This window comes from Solea senegalensis, unplaced genomic scaffold (genome assembly GCF_019176455.1).
Source record: "Solea senegalensis isolate Sse05_10M unplaced genomic scaffold, IFAPA_SoseM_1 scf7180000012646, whole genome shotgun sequence".
In the NCBI taxonomy this organism is placed as follows: Eukaryota; Metazoa; Chordata; class Actinopteri; order Pleuronectiformes; family Soleidae; genus Solea; species Solea senegalensis.
Window position 1 is genome coordinate 132,748 of NW_025320662.1, and position 16,141 is coordinate 148,888.

General features: G+C 41.4%; 2 protein-coding genes across 4 annotated transcripts in view; one reads left to right on the forward strand and one right to left on the reverse strand.

Annotated features, from left to right (window-relative positions):
• nipa2 (NIPA magnesium transporter 2) lies at window positions 1-8,976 on the forward strand. Of its 3 annotated transcripts, XM_044014899.1 has the most exons (7): window positions 605-636; window positions 1,102-1,137; window positions 2,101-2,334; window positions 3,395-3,451; window positions 5,858-5,948; window positions 6,466-6,626; window positions 7,295-8,976. In XM_044014899.1, the coding sequence occupies exons 3-7, from the start codon at window positions 2,196-2,198 to the stop codon at window positions 7,951-7,953; spliced, it is 1,107 nt and encodes a 368-aa protein (XP_043870834.1). In that variant the 5' UTR covers window positions 605-636; window positions 1,102-1,137; window positions 2,101-2,195; the 3' UTR covers window positions 7,954-8,976. The 3 variants fall into 3 exon arrangements, with proteins under 3 accessions (XP_043870831.1, XP_043870832.1, XP_043870834.1); XM_044014896.1 differs by lacking the exons at window positions 605-636; window positions 1,102-1,137 and adding an exon at window positions 1-159; XM_044014897.1 differs by lacking the exon at window positions 1,102-1,137 and having other exon boundaries at window positions 276-636.
• cyfip1 (cytoplasmic FMR1 interacting protein 1) overlaps window positions 8,909-16,141 on the reverse strand; it is a 21,556-nt gene continuing 14,323 nt past the window's right edge. Inside the window, exons 14-31 of the mRNA XM_044014895.1 lie at window positions 15,822-15,988; window positions 15,278-15,425; window positions 14,268-14,421; window positions 14,014-14,170; window positions 13,635-13,731; window positions 13,361-13,437; window positions 12,825-12,933; window positions 12,629-12,748; window positions 12,342-12,541; window positions 11,937-12,024; window positions 11,580-11,723; window positions 11,356-11,446; window positions 11,059-11,189; window positions 10,902-10,974; window positions 10,679-10,773; window positions 10,353-10,591; window positions 10,015-10,162; window positions 8,909-9,456 (exon numbers count right to left, since the gene is read on the reverse strand). Of these exons, the coding sequence (XP_043870830.1) occupies window positions 9,292-9,456; window positions 10,015-10,162; window positions 10,353-10,591; window positions 10,679-10,773; window positions 10,902-10,974; window positions 11,059-11,189; window positions 11,356-11,446; window positions 11,580-11,723; window positions 11,937-12,024; window positions 12,342-12,541; window positions 12,629-12,748; window positions 12,825-12,933; window positions 13,361-13,437; window positions 13,635-13,731; window positions 14,014-14,170; window positions 14,268-14,421; window positions 15,278-15,425; window positions 15,822-15,988 (2,403 nt within the window). The 3' untranslated portion in view covers window positions 8,909-9,291. The remainder of the gene's footprint in view (window positions 9,457-10,014; window positions 10,163-10,352; window positions 10,592-10,678; window positions 10,774-10,901; window positions 10,975-11,058; window positions 11,190-11,355; window positions 11,447-11,579; window positions 11,724-11,936; window positions 12,025-12,341; window positions 12,542-12,628; window positions 12,749-12,824; window positions 12,934-13,360; window positions 13,438-13,634; window positions 13,732-14,013; window positions 14,171-14,267; window positions 14,422-15,277; window positions 15,426-15,821; window positions 15,989-16,141) is intronic.

Below are 16,141 nucleotides of genomic sequence, written 5' to 3' on the forward strand. Positions count from 1 at the left end.
TGGTTACACTCACAGTCTGAGGGAACAGTCCAAACACCCGTGTGTCTACGTAGATGTTAAAGGTACACTATGTGGTGAAGTTTCCTGTTGCAGCTGAATGTCAAGAACCTTCGTGTTCTTTTCCTCGACACAGTCCCAGCACAGCTTGGCTCGGCACAGGTTGACTTTTCTTTTCCATTAGTGATTATTATTAGTGATAGTAATAGTTGTTAACTGTTGTGACTGTTGTTGATAAGCACAGGTCGCTACAACATTTGGTTTTACATAAAAAAACAGTCTCGTTGCCACCAAACTGTCTTCAAACCCCCCTTATCTGAGCTGAACGGGTTAACTATTCTGTTCCTGGTTAAATGTGAACATAAGTAAAGTAATTCAAAACCAAAACGTAACGTGACGTCTCTAATGACGGACCTTTCGCAGAGTGGGGAACTTCGAATTGGTCACTGATGTAGGGGGCAGCAGCGGCAGAGGCGGAAGTAGCAGCAGCGTCTCTCGGTGCGGCAGTGTCGTCACTCGTCGGTCGGTGTCGCAGAGTCTGGAGCAGCAGTATGTGGTGGTTAGCCTCGGGCTAACTGTTAGCCTCCGCCGCTCGGTGCTTTAGTGTTGTTAACGGCAGGGAGTCGAACCTGTTCACAGGTACGTGACTCCACCGCTCTCTCTACCTCTCGCTCTGCTAACATGCTAACTGACTCAGCTAACCTGCTAGCTTCAGTCGCGGTGAGCTCGTGTGGCTAATTAAGGGGAGGAAACAGCGGCGAAAGCAGCTAAAGCCGGGTAAAATGTGTCGTAAACGTGATAATTATGGTTTATTTTACTTTGGAAGTGGATCCCGAAAAAATAAATAATAGTTATATACATGTTATAATACAATTCTAAATAAGGAGCCTGGTGTTAGCGTCATTATCAGCTGCCTCACCTTCACCACAGAGGTATAACTTCACTTCCGGGATTCCTGAGTGTCGCGAGCACCATTTATTTACACACACACTCACGCACACACGGGCTTATCAGTTCATTCAGTGTGTGTGTGTCAGCGACTCACATGATCAATAATTCTGATGGATAATTATTTTTCTTCTTTTGCTTCAAACACATCCAAAGATGCTTTTGCACGCTGTAACATCACCTGTGGACACGGTAGGTGATGACGACAAATACACGTTCAAATCAGGCGATGTAGATCAGTATCGTAATCAATATCGGGAAGTAAATGTTGATTTCTGTTAAAGTTAAGTATTAAACGTCTTTATAGACAGAATAATAAAAAGTACTTTTCACACTTACGGCGTTAAATATGTTAATTATATACATATGTTTGAGTAGAATATGGCTGAAGAATAAAGGGTTTTAATTTTTGTGAAACGTTTTTAATGAACATCATGATAAATATGGCTCACAATGAGTCGATTGAGGTGAATTTCCATTGTTGTGATTGTGAATGGAGTAAAACGTTAATTTGCCAACATTCAGTCCTAGTGATTTATGTTAAAGTGAAGTTGTGACCCGAGTTGAAACCTTTTTAAAATTTTAAATTTTAAAAAGCAAAAACAAGGAGAAAGATTTGTATTTAACTTTTATCACAGTTTTAGTTATTTTTGGTCAGGATAATGAAATGTACAATTTTCATTTTGTGTAATTTCTTCTAATAATTTCAGGGAGGCTTACACCAATAAGTGCAATGCTGCCCTCTATAGGAAAGAAAATATTTCTTAAGTTCGTGGTCTTGTTCTTCTAATTATATTATTTTGCGTCCTACTTTACATGGAGAGGGGCAACGCTGACTTCCACAGTTTAAAGTCATTTTGGCATCGAATCATTTGATCCTCTGGCCAAAGCTCTGCAACCCAAAACACAGGAAACTGTGTTTTTGTAATATTTGAGAAAAAACCTCATGTATTTTCTGTTTATTTGTCACACCTATAAAAGAAAGGTTAAGTATGGAAACGAGGCTACGTCTGTTTACGTTTACAAATCATAAAAAACTATTTTAAAGCACATTTTTACAATTAAACTAATGTTGTGAATAGAAATGATCTGAATTGAGAATATGTACAGCTTCTAACATGCTAACGTAACACAGTCCGTGTTCTCTGCTCTCAGATGTGCCCGCTGCTTACAACTGTACTGTAGGACGTTCTCTGCACTGTGTGTCCATCGATGTGACGGAGCTAGTCAGCAACACATCCAGCCTCACTATGGGTCAGGACCGGGGCAGATACGACTTCTACATCGGCCTGGCCTTGGCCATCAGCTCCAGCATCTTCATCGGGGGAAGCTTCATCCTGAAGAAGAAGGGACTGCTGCGCCTGGCGAGGAAGGGCTCCATGAGAGCAGGTGTGTCCAAACACACGTACACACAGAGAACACAGAACACACACTGTGTCTTCTCTCACATGTGGTTGTGTAACACAGAGTCGAAGAAGAAGTCAAACCAGTCTGGAAAGTCTATGAATACACATGAAACATTTCAGGCTCGCCTGCATGTTTCAATAGCATTACACGCTAATGAGCCAACAGGACTTCGGAAGCCTTAGACAGACAGTTCAGGATGTTTGAATTGAGGTTTTATGACAAACTCAGCTTGTTTACATTCATGTTAACAGTCAGATTTTAGTCTGACAATAATTCAGTCATGTAAACAAGTTAGTCCAACCAAAATTAATTCATAGTCCGATTACTCCTGCATGTAAACACAGTCAGACTGGAGTCAGACTGGAGTCAGACTTGTCAGTGACAATCAGTTTTTCCTTGTTCCTCTCCTGGCAGGTCACTGAAATTACCCTGACCTATATGATCATTAACTCTGTAATGTGACTGGACCTTCACCTCAGACCATGTGTGTGTGTGTGTGCGTGCGTGTGTGTGTTTGTGTCAGACTGGTTGTATTTAAGGTTTTATTGAAACATGTGTTAGGGATGCAGCAATCCACTTTTTTCACTTCCGATCCCGATACCTGAATTTGGATATCTACCAATCCTATTCCGATATGGATGCTCTGTTTGCTTTAATATTATTATCATCATTATTGTTGATTTTATATAAGGCTGTAATAAACTCCTTTATACAGGCAAGTATGATATGTACGAACATATGCATGTATGTCCCAAGAGGACTTACTTGAGGTAAGTATAAGGTCAGAAAAGGAAGTCAAAACAGGAAATCCTGTTGACAGGAAAAATCCCATCCTGACAACGAATATGCAACTGCCAGGGTTTAAAATTCAAATCTATGAATCAATCAATATGTAGTTTTGGTTTAGCAGGGTTTAATTTTCAATTTAAAACTTTGCCAACATTAGTAAATAGGGCATTAAATTACGTGAATTACGTTTGTATCGAAACCCAATACTGGATCGGATCGGCCCCATCCCTAACATGTTGTTTTTCTCCTCCAGGTCAGGGTGGTCATGCTTATCTGAAAGAGTGGCTGTGGTGGGCTGGTTTACTGTCAAGTAAGTGCTAACACTGTTTTAATGTTACCAGACACACGAACCTCGGGATGTGTTTTAGTTTGTCAGGTTTAACCATCAGAACTATGAAGCTGGGTTTAAACCTGGTTTAACTAGAACACAAAAAAAATAAACTGTGAATGAAGCATCAACACTGTCAAGAAATCGATTCATACGGTTTTAAACTTAAAAATGAAGCATGGAAAATATTGATTATGTGATTAACTAAACCAGAGTGAACTGATGAAAAGTCACACATTCACTAGTCTAAAAACATCACCTCATCTATAAAAGTCACAAAAGTGACAGTGTTCAGAGGTTTAACATCGGTTACCGTGGTGATAAACCTCAGTAACAAGTGAACCAGCAGAGTTAAAAGTGACGCTCTCTGGATAAACATTCTTATCCTGCCTCATGGTTCACAGTTTACAGATGAAAACTTTCGTTTATTCAGTTTCAGTATGTTTTTCATTTTTACTGTTTGAACTCGTGACTGAAAACACTGAACCAGGTGTAATCCAGGTTTCATCACAGTCACCACACCCGTGTTTTCATGCAAAGCTGCTGTCGTAACACACATCCAGCCAAGTGTGTGTGTGTGTTTCAGGTATTACTCTTGTTGTGCATCTGTGTACACACTCTCATTATATAAGGACAGAAATCAGTGGATGAAGTAGTGAGACTGTTTAATTTAGACCCACTTCATTTATCAATTAAAATATTGTTATTTACCCTGGTGTATCGATTATCGTGTTGCACGAGGACGGACGACGATATATCATCATATCTATATTTTGATGTCCTCTAAAGTCATGGAAACCTGACTGTATGTGTCTTCATTACAACACCTTCTCTTCCTCTTCCTCACAGAAGATCACGTGACTTCACTCGCCCTTTATTCAAATACTGTCAAGGCCACATCTGCACTTTTTGTTTTTAACCCTTAGTGATCATGAGGCACAGATCAGTGCCACAGGTGCACCCTGGGAAATTACAGTGGGAATAACACACCACTCCTTATATGGACATCCTGGGGTGCTATTGACAGATTAAATACAAATGATGGGTAAATCTAAAGCTGCACTCGTGCTGCTGTGACCTGAAATAAGCTGTGTTTATAGTGTGAGGTCAGGTGACTTCATCTGAGGAGGCGGAGTCTTATCCTTCCTCAGAGGACAGATTGCGTCTATGTTCAGGAATGTGGACACGTGTGTTTCTGTGATCAGGTCTGAGGCTGACTGTAGATCAGTGAAGACTAAGATCTGAACTGTTTTTATTATTGTTTTCTCAAAACATTCAATCAGTCAAACAGAATCTTTTCATTTGTGGACAAAAACAAGACGTTTGTGACATTTTATGAAAAAATGGATCAATGGAGGAAATATTACGGATTATACGGATTAATCACTTATTAATTGTTCTTTAGTCTGAATGAGGTCGTGATTGTTGTAGATTCAGGATCAATAGTTTCACTTATTCACTACAAACAAACAAACACTGATTCAGGTTTAAACCAGTTCTGACTGACAGTTTCAAATCACCACACCCACATTTGTCTTGCAAAACTGCTACACACCTCTGTGTGTGTGTGTGTGTGTGTGTGTGTGTCTTTCTTACAACACACTACTACTCCTCCTATTTACTGTGTAGTGTGTTCTTGTTTGTGTATCTTTGTGAGGACCAAATAGAAGCACATGCTGGGGATCTGGTTTTAGGGTTAGTATTAGGTTAATTTAGTTGTGATGGTTTAGGTTAAGGGTTGGGGGCTAGAGAATGTATTATGTCTTTCAGGGCTGGCCTAAGTCTTTATGGGGCCCTAAGCAGAATTAGACTTTTGGGCTCCTCCCACCACCTCAGAGTACAAATGTAACTGTATAACTATACTAAACATTAATTTTATTGTGTTATTTAAACTAAACCAGTGTCACTCTTGTTTATTTTTTAATTCTAGAGGGCAGTAGAATCACAAGTGTCTGCATTTACACTGTCATATTCAGTGCACTTTCATGATTCAAGTGAAGTCAATGACTTTAGTTTTTAAAACTAAATAAAGAAAAATGTAAATATCATATTGTGACTTAAATTTGCGATAATATCGTAACTTAAATGTTGTAATATCGTATTGTGACTTAAATATCGTGATATTGTATTGTGGTGACTTAAATATCGTGATAATATCGTACCGTGGTGACTTAAATATCGTGATAATATCGTATTGTGGCATAAATATCATGATAATATCCTATCATGATAATATTGTATGGTGGTGTCTCTGGTGATTCATGCCCCTAAAAGATATCTAGATTTCTTGAAAATATTTTTTACAGTGTTCATTACAACACACTTCTGCTCATATTTACTGTGTGTGTGTGTGTGTGTGTGTGTGTGTGTGTGTGTGTCTCTGTGCAGTGGGAGCCGGTGAAGCAGCAAACTTCGCAGCGTACGCCTTCGCTCCTGCGACTCTGGTCACTCCACTGGGGGCACTCAGTGTCCTTGTCAGGTAAACGCATAGAATCATCATTATTATTATTAATAACATAAACACATAACCGACCTCCTCTGATGTTTAATGTCATTTACATCAAACAAAATAAAATACTGAATCACAACTAGGTGTGTTCAGTGCTGTAAGCTCCACCTACAAGGTTCCCGAGGTTTTTAGAGGCTAAACAATTCAACATTACTTCCTGCTTTGTGCTGTGGAAATGCAGCTAACGACGCTGCTAACGGATAAACACAACACGATGGGGGAAAAATAAAATGTTGACTAAAATATTTAGTGATTTACTTGAATTCTGTGATAATGAAGCTGATTCTGCTGCCCCCTGTAGGTTCAGAAACACATGGTTTACAGTCATTTTATTGATTCTTTTCTCATTCTTTAAAATGATTCTACAATGATTCAGTTATTCTGTTCTTGAAAATCACTGTGTTTATTATTTTATCGCAGTCAGACTCAGTTACAGAGTTGTTGAGCTCTGGTTTATTAAAGTATGACCGCTGACGTGTGGTTGCAGCGCCGTGCTGTCGTCGTACTTCCTGTCGGAGCGCCTGAACCTTCATGGAAAGCTGGGATGTCTGCTCAGTATCCTGGGCTCCACGAACATGGTGATCCATGCGCCCCAGGAGGAGGAGATCACCAGTCTGGAACACATGGCCAGGAAACTGGTGGACCCAGGTACGACACTCACACACTGACCACAGAGTGTTGGTATGTTAATATTGTTTTTGTGTGACATTAGTTTCTCTCCCTGTTAGATGTGAACTAAGTGAAAGCTCCGCCCATTTGTGTTTACACATCTAAAAAGATAAATCTTAAAGCATATTGTTTTACAGTTATTGTAATAATTAGAATCATATGAAACGTTTAGTTTTTCAACAAAACAAATAAAATCAGAAAATAAAGAAAAAGAAAATAATAAAGAAATCATCCATAAAAACCAAAATGTGCATGTGTAATCCATGTGATTGTGGTCAAGATTAGGATTATTTACATAATTAATCGAGATTAATCGAGTCATTGTTGACGATGTCTACAAAAACACAAAATGATTGAGTTTTTAATGATTTCTTTTTTTTGGAACAAAGAAACCAGATAATATTCACAGTTAAGAAGCTGAAACAATCAGAAATCTTGTTTTAATCATGAAAAAGCTTCAAAATAGTTTACGATTAATAATCAATTACTTGGGTAATTGTTTCAGCTCTCGTCAGCATTATTGTTAGTATTGTTTTTAGTGGCTCTGTGTGTCTGTCTGTGCCTCCACAGGCTTGTTGTGTGAATGGGGTGAAGTGTTTCATCTGTGATTGCCTCGTTTCTGAATAAATTCTCTGTTGTTTGTGCAGGATTCTTCGTGTTTGCCACACTCGTCATCATCGTGGCCGTCATCTTCATCTTCGTGGTGGGTCCTCGTCACGGTCAGACCAACATCCTGGTCTACATCACCATCTGCTCGGTGATCGGAGCGCTGTCCGTGTCCTGCGTCAAAGGACTGGGAATCGCCATCAAAGAAGCCATTGCGGGGAAAAGCGTGGCGAGGAACCCGCTAGCGTGGTTGCTGCTGGCGGCTCTGGTGGCGTGCGTGAGTACGCAGATTAACTACCTGAACAAAGCGCTGGACATCTTCAACACGTCCCTGGTGACGCCCATTTACTACGTCTTCTTCACCACGTCCGTCCTCACCTGCTCCGCCATCCTCTTCAAGGAGTGGGAGCACATGGAGGTGGGCGACGTGATCGGAACGCTGAGCGGCTTCCTCACCATCATTGTGGGCATCTTCCTGCTCCACGCCTTCAAGGATGTCAACGTCAGTCTGGCGTCCCTCGCTGTGTCCATGCGGAAGGACGAGCGCGCCAGCTTCCCCGCGGCCAACGGCGCGGCAGTGCACAGCACCTACGAACTGCTGCACGAGTCCACGGAGGACGCGGACGACAGAGACACGGGTTTGTCTTTTGACAGCGTTTCCAGAAGAAACGGGGCGATGATGTCATCGCTGGATCATTAAGACTTTGATTTTTTTTAATATCAGCACCGTACTGACCAATCACGTCACTGCTGTGGTTTAGGACAATCAGCTGTTTGGGACTGACCAGTGGATTGTATTCAAAGTTTAATTTGCCTTACTTCTTTCTTAAAGGAAGAGTTCAGGTTTTTTAACCTTAAGTGTGTTCGTATGAGGTTCACACACGAGCGCTGTGAGCTGGAGACAGGTCATCACATGCTCAGAGACTCACTTAAGTCTTAAGAACATGATCATGTCTTTATCTCACTGTTGGACAAACCACTCACTCTCCCACACTAAAGTCCATAGAGAAAATCAGTGATTTTAACTCACAGGGACACAGGAGCTGCTGGTCCTCTGCTGCCTCGTGTGGTCACTTTGTGTCACTGAGCTAATTCTTAATGAAATATTTCAAAAGCTTAAGTGACAAAATAAGACATTAGAATTTAGTGATGGAGGCAGCAGTGGATCAAGTTCTGTGTGCTGTGACGTTAAAATTACTGATTTTCTCTATGAAGTTTGGTGAGTGAGTGGTTTACAAACTTCAACAGAAGTTGGGATGACCTGATACTGGTCAGAATCAGTAAATAGAAAAACAAACAATCACCATCCTCCACATAAGAGGTGTCTGATTTGCGTGTTGTGTGAACAGTGTTTACATGTAATAGTGAGATAAAGATATTGTTTACTCATTGAGGCTTTACCTCGTACGACACCGGAAAAAAACCTGAACTGTCCCTTTAAAGTCATACTTCTGTAGCGTTTTGTTTTTTTTCTATAGGAATAATGTTGTTATACATTCCTGCATAATTCATGCACTGACTTTGTTTCTACAAATCAAACAGAGATGAGTTTATATAATAAATGTGTAAATGAAGAGTGGTCGCTATGGCGACGTTCACTGCGTTTTCATCCCCCTGAACCCTCTTTTGTAACAAACACTTGAGATGAATCGACAGATTTGTTACATATTTATTGAATTAAAATGATTTAAAACAAGGCAGAGTGAATAAATGCTTAACACGAGTGAACTTTTCTGTTTGTTATTTCTGCTCCGACATGCAAAGATTAAATCTCCTTCACCACAGCAAACCCTTTAAATATTCATCTGATAAAAACTACTTTCCCATCCCTCCTCTAAACATCCTGCAAAGTATAAAACAGTTTCATCTATAAAAGAGAAAAATATCATTTCTGTTTGTGATAAGGCACGTACTTGTGAATGAATACAAAAACATCAGAATAATAATAATCACCAGGCAGCAAATGTGGCCCCACCTCCTGAGGAGGAAACTTGTGTTGGGAACGTCAAACGCTGGTCCACGGTGTCCACGGTGCCCTCTAGCTGCTGGCCAGTGACTGGTGTATCGGCGGCTGGAAGCAGCGCACGTGTTCCACTGGCATGTTCTCGCCGTCTCCAGACTTCAGGTACTTGTTCAGGATGCCGAAGATCTCGTTGTTGAGCACCTGGAATTTTCGGATTCTGTCGACCATTTTCTTCAGTGGCTGAAAAAACAAAAAATGTTAAAAATGCACTTTTTTTTATCACTTCTGGAGACTTGGCTCTCAAATACTGCGGTTTGTAAAGCACTCCCACACCAAACCTCAGAGAAAATCAGTGATTTTAACATCACAGCACACTCCACAAAGTTCTGTCTTATTTTGTTAATTTGGCTGAAATATTTAATTTAGACTTAACTCAGTGACACAAAGTGACCACACGAGGCAGCAGAGGACCAGCAGCTCCTGTGTCCCCGCCAGCTAAAATCACTGATTTTCACTATGGACTTTGGTGTGGGAGAGTGAGTAGTTTACAGACTTTAACACTGAGATAAAAAAATGTGGACATGTAGATTTTATTTGGTGAAGGTAATAGGCACAGGTTCTCAGCAGCAGGGGGCGCTCACAGCATCGTCAGCTCAATACAAACACACTAAAACTGTCCTTTTAAGGTTATAAATCATGTTAATGTGATACTTTATTCATTACCAATCATAAAATCTGCCATGATACGATTTACTTTATGTGACCTGTGGGTGGGTGTGATGTCATGTGACCTCTCACCACGCTCTTGATGACCTCATCTTTGCCGTCGTGTTTCTGGACTTTGAGCAGGTGGTAACTGAAGTCCAGGATGTCAAAGCGTCGCTGTTGACTGAGCAGAGCGATGATCATACAGCCGGCCCAGTGAAGACCGTCACCAAAACACTGCCTGTAACACAGGGGGCGGAGCTTTAGACACATGCTGTGAAGGTCAGGGGTGGTGTTTCACATCGCACACAAAAAACAGTGGAACTATTCTTTGAAATGTGAACAGTATTCATGTCACCTGACAAGAGTTAGATCAGGTGTTGTTTTTAAGCCCCGCCCTAGTGTTGGTGTGTTGTAACTGTAGCACTCACTCCACAGTGAACTCGTGCGCTCCCACAGGGATGCAGTAGACGAACTGCATGGCGCTCCACAGACGATGAAACTCCACACACTCGTCCACGTGCATCACGCCGTTGCTAGGCAACGGCCCGCGCCAGATGGGGTCTTCGAGGAAGCCGCGCACGCGCGTGAGGATGACCTCGAACATGGACAGACCGCAGCACAGGCGCTCTTTGGTCAGGAGGTCGCCCTCGCGAGCGATGGCTATTTGCTGGAACAAGAGGAACGAGATCATGTCAGCCATCGATCATGTGATTGTCGAGAATCACGGAGTGACGGCAACTTCCTGTATGTTCACCTGAGGAGTTCCCAGACGCTCGATCAGTGGAACCATGTGAAGAGCTGTGTATTTGGCCTCAAGGCGCTTCATCTTAGCGTCCAGACGTTCACCTTCTGCTCACATGATCACAGGAAAAAAAAGTAACTGTTTAATGATTATAAGTTAAAAAGATATGTTGATCATTTCATATATTCAATGCAATATAACATAATATAAATATCATATCATATATAAAGTTTACCTTTGACGTGAACTCTGGGCAGAATGTTCTGGAAAGGTGCAGCATGAAGCAAATCACAAACTTCCTCCTGAGACTGAAGAAAAGAGACGACAGGAAGTCAGACACAGAGATGGACACTGCTGCTGATGATGATGATGATGATGATGATGATCAGTACCAGACTCTGTTCACTCAGCAGACAGAACAACATGGCGTTGCCCACTTCTCTCAGGTTCTGGAAACAAACCGTCTTCAGCTCAGCGTACTCAACGATGTCCTTCAGTTGATGGTGGAAGAACTCCAGGATTCCTGACAGATTACAGATTGACCACAGATTTAATCTGGCGTTACAGCTGCAGCTTGACACGCTCAGTGAAGAACGGACACTCGTTTGAGTGACAGTTCAAAGGTCACGTCACACGAGAACCAGTTCCGGAGAATCAGCAACATCAAAAACATGGATGTTTTCACTCACCTGGAGAACCGTACTCATGACGAGGAAGTCTGCAGATCTTTGGCATCACCTCCATCAGAGTCTTCACGTACTGCATGATGGTTCCCTGCAGCTGAACACAGAAGAACAAGTACAGAAGAAGAACAGAAGGACAGAAGAAGAACAGAAGAAGTTACAGTGTTGACTTGACTGTTTTAACGTCAACCACACTCTTCAGACGAAGGTCAGACGAAGGTCATGCTCACCAGACTCTTGACCACCTTCAGCAGTTCCTCCATCACCACAGCGATGCCCTGGTAACCCAGCAGTCGACACATGACCTTGATGTGAGGAGGACCCACAAAGTTCCTGTAGGTGCTGAAGATGCTGCTGTAGGCCAGATTCAACGTCTGAGACACACACAGAGGGACAGAGACACAGAGGGACAGACAGAGAGACAAAGAGGAAACAGTCAAATACAGAGATTCTTCTCTTCTCACATGATAAATGAAGTAACAGTGGATTAACGTTTGATCATAACCTGGATTATTCTGAGTGATTTAATAATAAGAAGAAGTTAAAGATTATTTAATAAGAGATTAATAAAATGAAAATGTGCTGACCTTTGACCCGTACAGATACTGAGGCTGAGCGTTGGGTGGTTTGTCTCTCTGGAACTCTTGAGAGAAGGGCAGGATGGTCCTCACAAACCTGTGTAACAGCAATAATCCACACAAATGTCAACGTGGGATTAAGTATGTTTTAATGTCAGTACATAAACATTCAGAACATTTATTTTTATTTTACAGTAAATTCCTCTCTGCCTTTGAGTCGGCCATGTTTGTATACAACTTTACCACTAGATGGTGCTACACACTGGCCAGTAATCTGTTCTCATATCCACCAACAGACAGACAGACAAATAATGAGCTGCTATCCATAATCCAAGAAGAGACTCACTAGTTCAAAACACCAAAACAAAGGTATTCTGACAAGAGCGCGGCGCATCTGTAACGACCCTCACTCACCTGTTGGTGGAGCCGTTGTAGCAGTAGTTTGGCAGGAAGTCGTAGTTGAGCTCCCAGAAGACGTGCAGTGTGATGCGGCCGTAGGGAGCAGACACGTTGTGGTTGGCCTCGCGGAACATGGCATCCAGACTGTCCAGGGTCAGAAACTTACTGAGCAGCTTGTGGGTCAAACGGTTGATCTCCAGGAGACCGTCCAGTTCCTTAAATACACACACACACACACACACACACTTTAACTTCACACCGTGTCCTGCAACAATCAGAAAACAAAGTATCTGAGGACGCACCATGATCGACGTGAGGTCCTCACTCTCAAAGCGATTGATGGCGAGTTCCAGAGACTTGGCCAGAGCAGCAGAAACTCTCTGAGTGATGAGTCTGTTCAGGTCAATGGAGCGACCCAAGAGCTGAGGGTGACAACACACACGTGAGTGAAGACACCTGCTGCTGCTGTTACTGCTGTTACTGCTGCTGCTGACTCACCTGCACGTGACGTTGCTTCAGCAGTGTCTCGTAGCGGTTGGAGGCGGGCCAGGGAATGTTGGCGCCCTGGTTCTTACAGTCGGCTCGCAAACGTTTGTCCAGCAGAAGACTACAGAAATACAGAGATGAAAAAATGATTTTATCCACTTTAACAAAAAACACAGTTCATTAGATCTACTTCAGTTTAAGTCTACGATATCTTAAGAACATGTTCACGTCTTTATCTCACTGTGAGACCACTCACTCTCCCACACCAAAGTCCATAGAGAATATCAGTGATTTTAGCTCACAGGGACACAGGAGCTGCTGGTCCTCTGCTGCCTCGTGTGGTCACTTTGTGTCACTGAGGTCAATCTGAACAAAGGATTTCAAACACTGAAGTGACAAAATAAGACATTGGAACTTAGTGATGGAGGCAGCAGTGGATCAACAACTCCTGTGTGTGATGTTAAAATCACTGATTTTCTCTATGGTGTGGGAGAGTGAGCGGTTTAAAGACAAACAGGAAGTGGAGGACATATTGACGTGTGTCTTACCTTCCTGCCAGAATCTTGTAGTAAGCAAAAATCTGATCAGCCAGTTTATAAACAAACTGATCGAAGCACAAGTTCACCTGAACATCAAAGAAACACAAGATTAACACATGATGTGGATCTTGAGTCCACAAGACAGAGTCCAAGTGAAATAATTCCTCTCAATAATTCTGTTTTCTTACAACTAAAGAGTTAATCTGTTGTGCATGAGTTGCATTTATTTACACCTCTGAGATTATCACAGGATTAACAGGCAACTGTGACGGACAGGATTTACCTCTGCTTCAATCTCATCGTAGAGAAACTGCTTCTTGAATTTGGTCAGAGCGTAGTGAGCGCTGTCGTTGTACAAATCCAGAGGATACAGCACATACCTGCACCAGAAACAACATGTTAGTCTGCATAATCTCATCTAATCTGAAGGCTCCACCTTCCTGTGACTCTTTCAAAACAAAAGACTGTTTCTGTGTTTCATCCCAATATTTAGGATTTAACAGTTTTGAAAACATTACTGCTAAAAAAAAAATCGAATAAAAATTTTTATTTGAGAAAAAAGCTGTAAAAATAAACAAACTTGACTAAATGTCCTCGCTTTGACTGAACGTCCTCGCTTTGAAAGCCTGTGACGTGTTTGTGGACATGAGCGTCATATTTACTCCATCATAGAAGCCTCCTTGGTCTCCAGGATATGGTCTGTGAGGATCCAGGGCATGGACATCTCGATGGGGAACTGGATCCTGCGACCCATGGTGAGCTCCAGGAAGAACTCTCTGAACCAGAGCTGGGACAGATCACAGCACTGCTGCAGGGTTTCTGTGAGGAGTTCAAACACATGATGATGATGATGATGATGATGATGATGAAGAAGACGACGTCAGGGAAGAAGCCACACAGATGTTTTCCTCCTCACCGCTGAAGTTGAGCAAGTGAGTGTAGAAGAAGGACTCGCGGTGGAACTTCTCGATGTCCAGGATGGTGGGACCTTCCAGAGTGCTGCGCAGAGTCTTCTTTGAGCCGCTTTTATCAGCGATCAGAGACTCCAGCATCGTCCTCACCATGTACAGCTGTCAACACATGATCACTCACATGTTTTCATTTCAAAACATAAACAGGAAGAACTCAATAAACACATACACAGTATGTATATACACATATATATATACACACACACACACATATATATATATATACATACACATATATACATACACACATATATATATACATACATATACACACACGTGTGTATACATACATACATAAATACACACACACATATACAGTATGTGTGTATATACACACATAATGTATACACACATATACAGTATGTGTGTATATACACACATAATGTATACACATACATATATAATGATCAAATGTTATTTTTATGCTTTATTACTAACAAAAAGAATAAATAAAATGTTTCATGTGTTGTAGATCAGAGAAAAGATAAACATCATGTTTTTATGTTTTTTTTAAATGTATAGTTATATTTAATTAATACTCCTATAACCCTGCCCTCTTTTGATGGCCCTGTGTCCAAAGCTCCGCCCCCCAAAACGATTTCTTCTTTATTAGCTTTGTACATTTATTTTTGCAATTTGCATATTTAATCTCATTTTGTATAAATCACCATAAAAACACAGTAAATGTGTTGTTTTAAACATAGTTTATATTTTTAGAATTCATCTCTGCTATGGAAAAACAATTCATCTCCATTATTTACTCTTTTAATCTTGATTTGTCTCAAAATATTAACTTTTTTGTTTTTTTATTAAATGTTAAACGGTGCATGGATTCATTTTGACAAACATTTTCTCTTCATTTCTTTTTTTTAAAAATCTGCATTTTCAGATTATATCTGCTGTGATAAATCTGTGTTGATTATAAAAGACAAAGTAAAGCTGGTGTATGCAAGACCTGAGTGCTGGACGGCCCGACAGCGCGGCGAGGAACCTTGATGTCAAATCCTCCTTTAGGATCTTTCTCTCCACGCAGAGCTGGGTCGTTGTGAGGCTCGCGGCCCGTTTCCCAGTCACACACCGTCTTCCTGATGGCCTGGAGGACGCTGAGGGACAAACACAAAATATGTATACAAGTGCAGTGAGTTAAAAAGAATTATTGTTGTCTGTTTTTTATGGTTTCGTTAATATGACACATGAATAAATAAATTATATAATTTTAACTGGCCCCGCCCCCCTCCTGACCAGACTGGATGCTCATTCTTTCTCTCAGGTCATTTGAGTTCACGACAAAAATACAGTGTTCCCCTTCCTTCAGCTGTGTAGATCTACGATAAGTTAATTAAAGCCTAAATTTCATGAACATATACATTTGATTTCTTCACATGAGACATGACAGATTAAAGTCTAGAAGGTTTAAAGAGAACAGAGAAGTTCAGAGGTTTGTTTTTTTGAATCTCTTACTAATCTAGAATATCACAGATTATTGTGCAGCGAGTTACCTCTGCACCACGTTCTTCTTCTTCTTGATGGACTGACGGAGAGGATCTCTGAGCGTCACCTGAGCAAAGTCCTGCAGTGCAGAGTAGATGGTGTGACGGATGGCGTGATTGAACACGCTCTCCATACGACCCATCAACACCTGCAGGCCCTTTATCATCGCCATCACCTGCACACAACACACACAACACCTGTCAGTCTGTCTGTGTTCAAATAAACACTTTACAACTGGTGGCTGACTTAAAATGACCACCTGACTCCGCTTCATCCATGACGAGAACAGAGTACTGACGGCGCTGTCGGGATTTCATCAGGTAAGTTC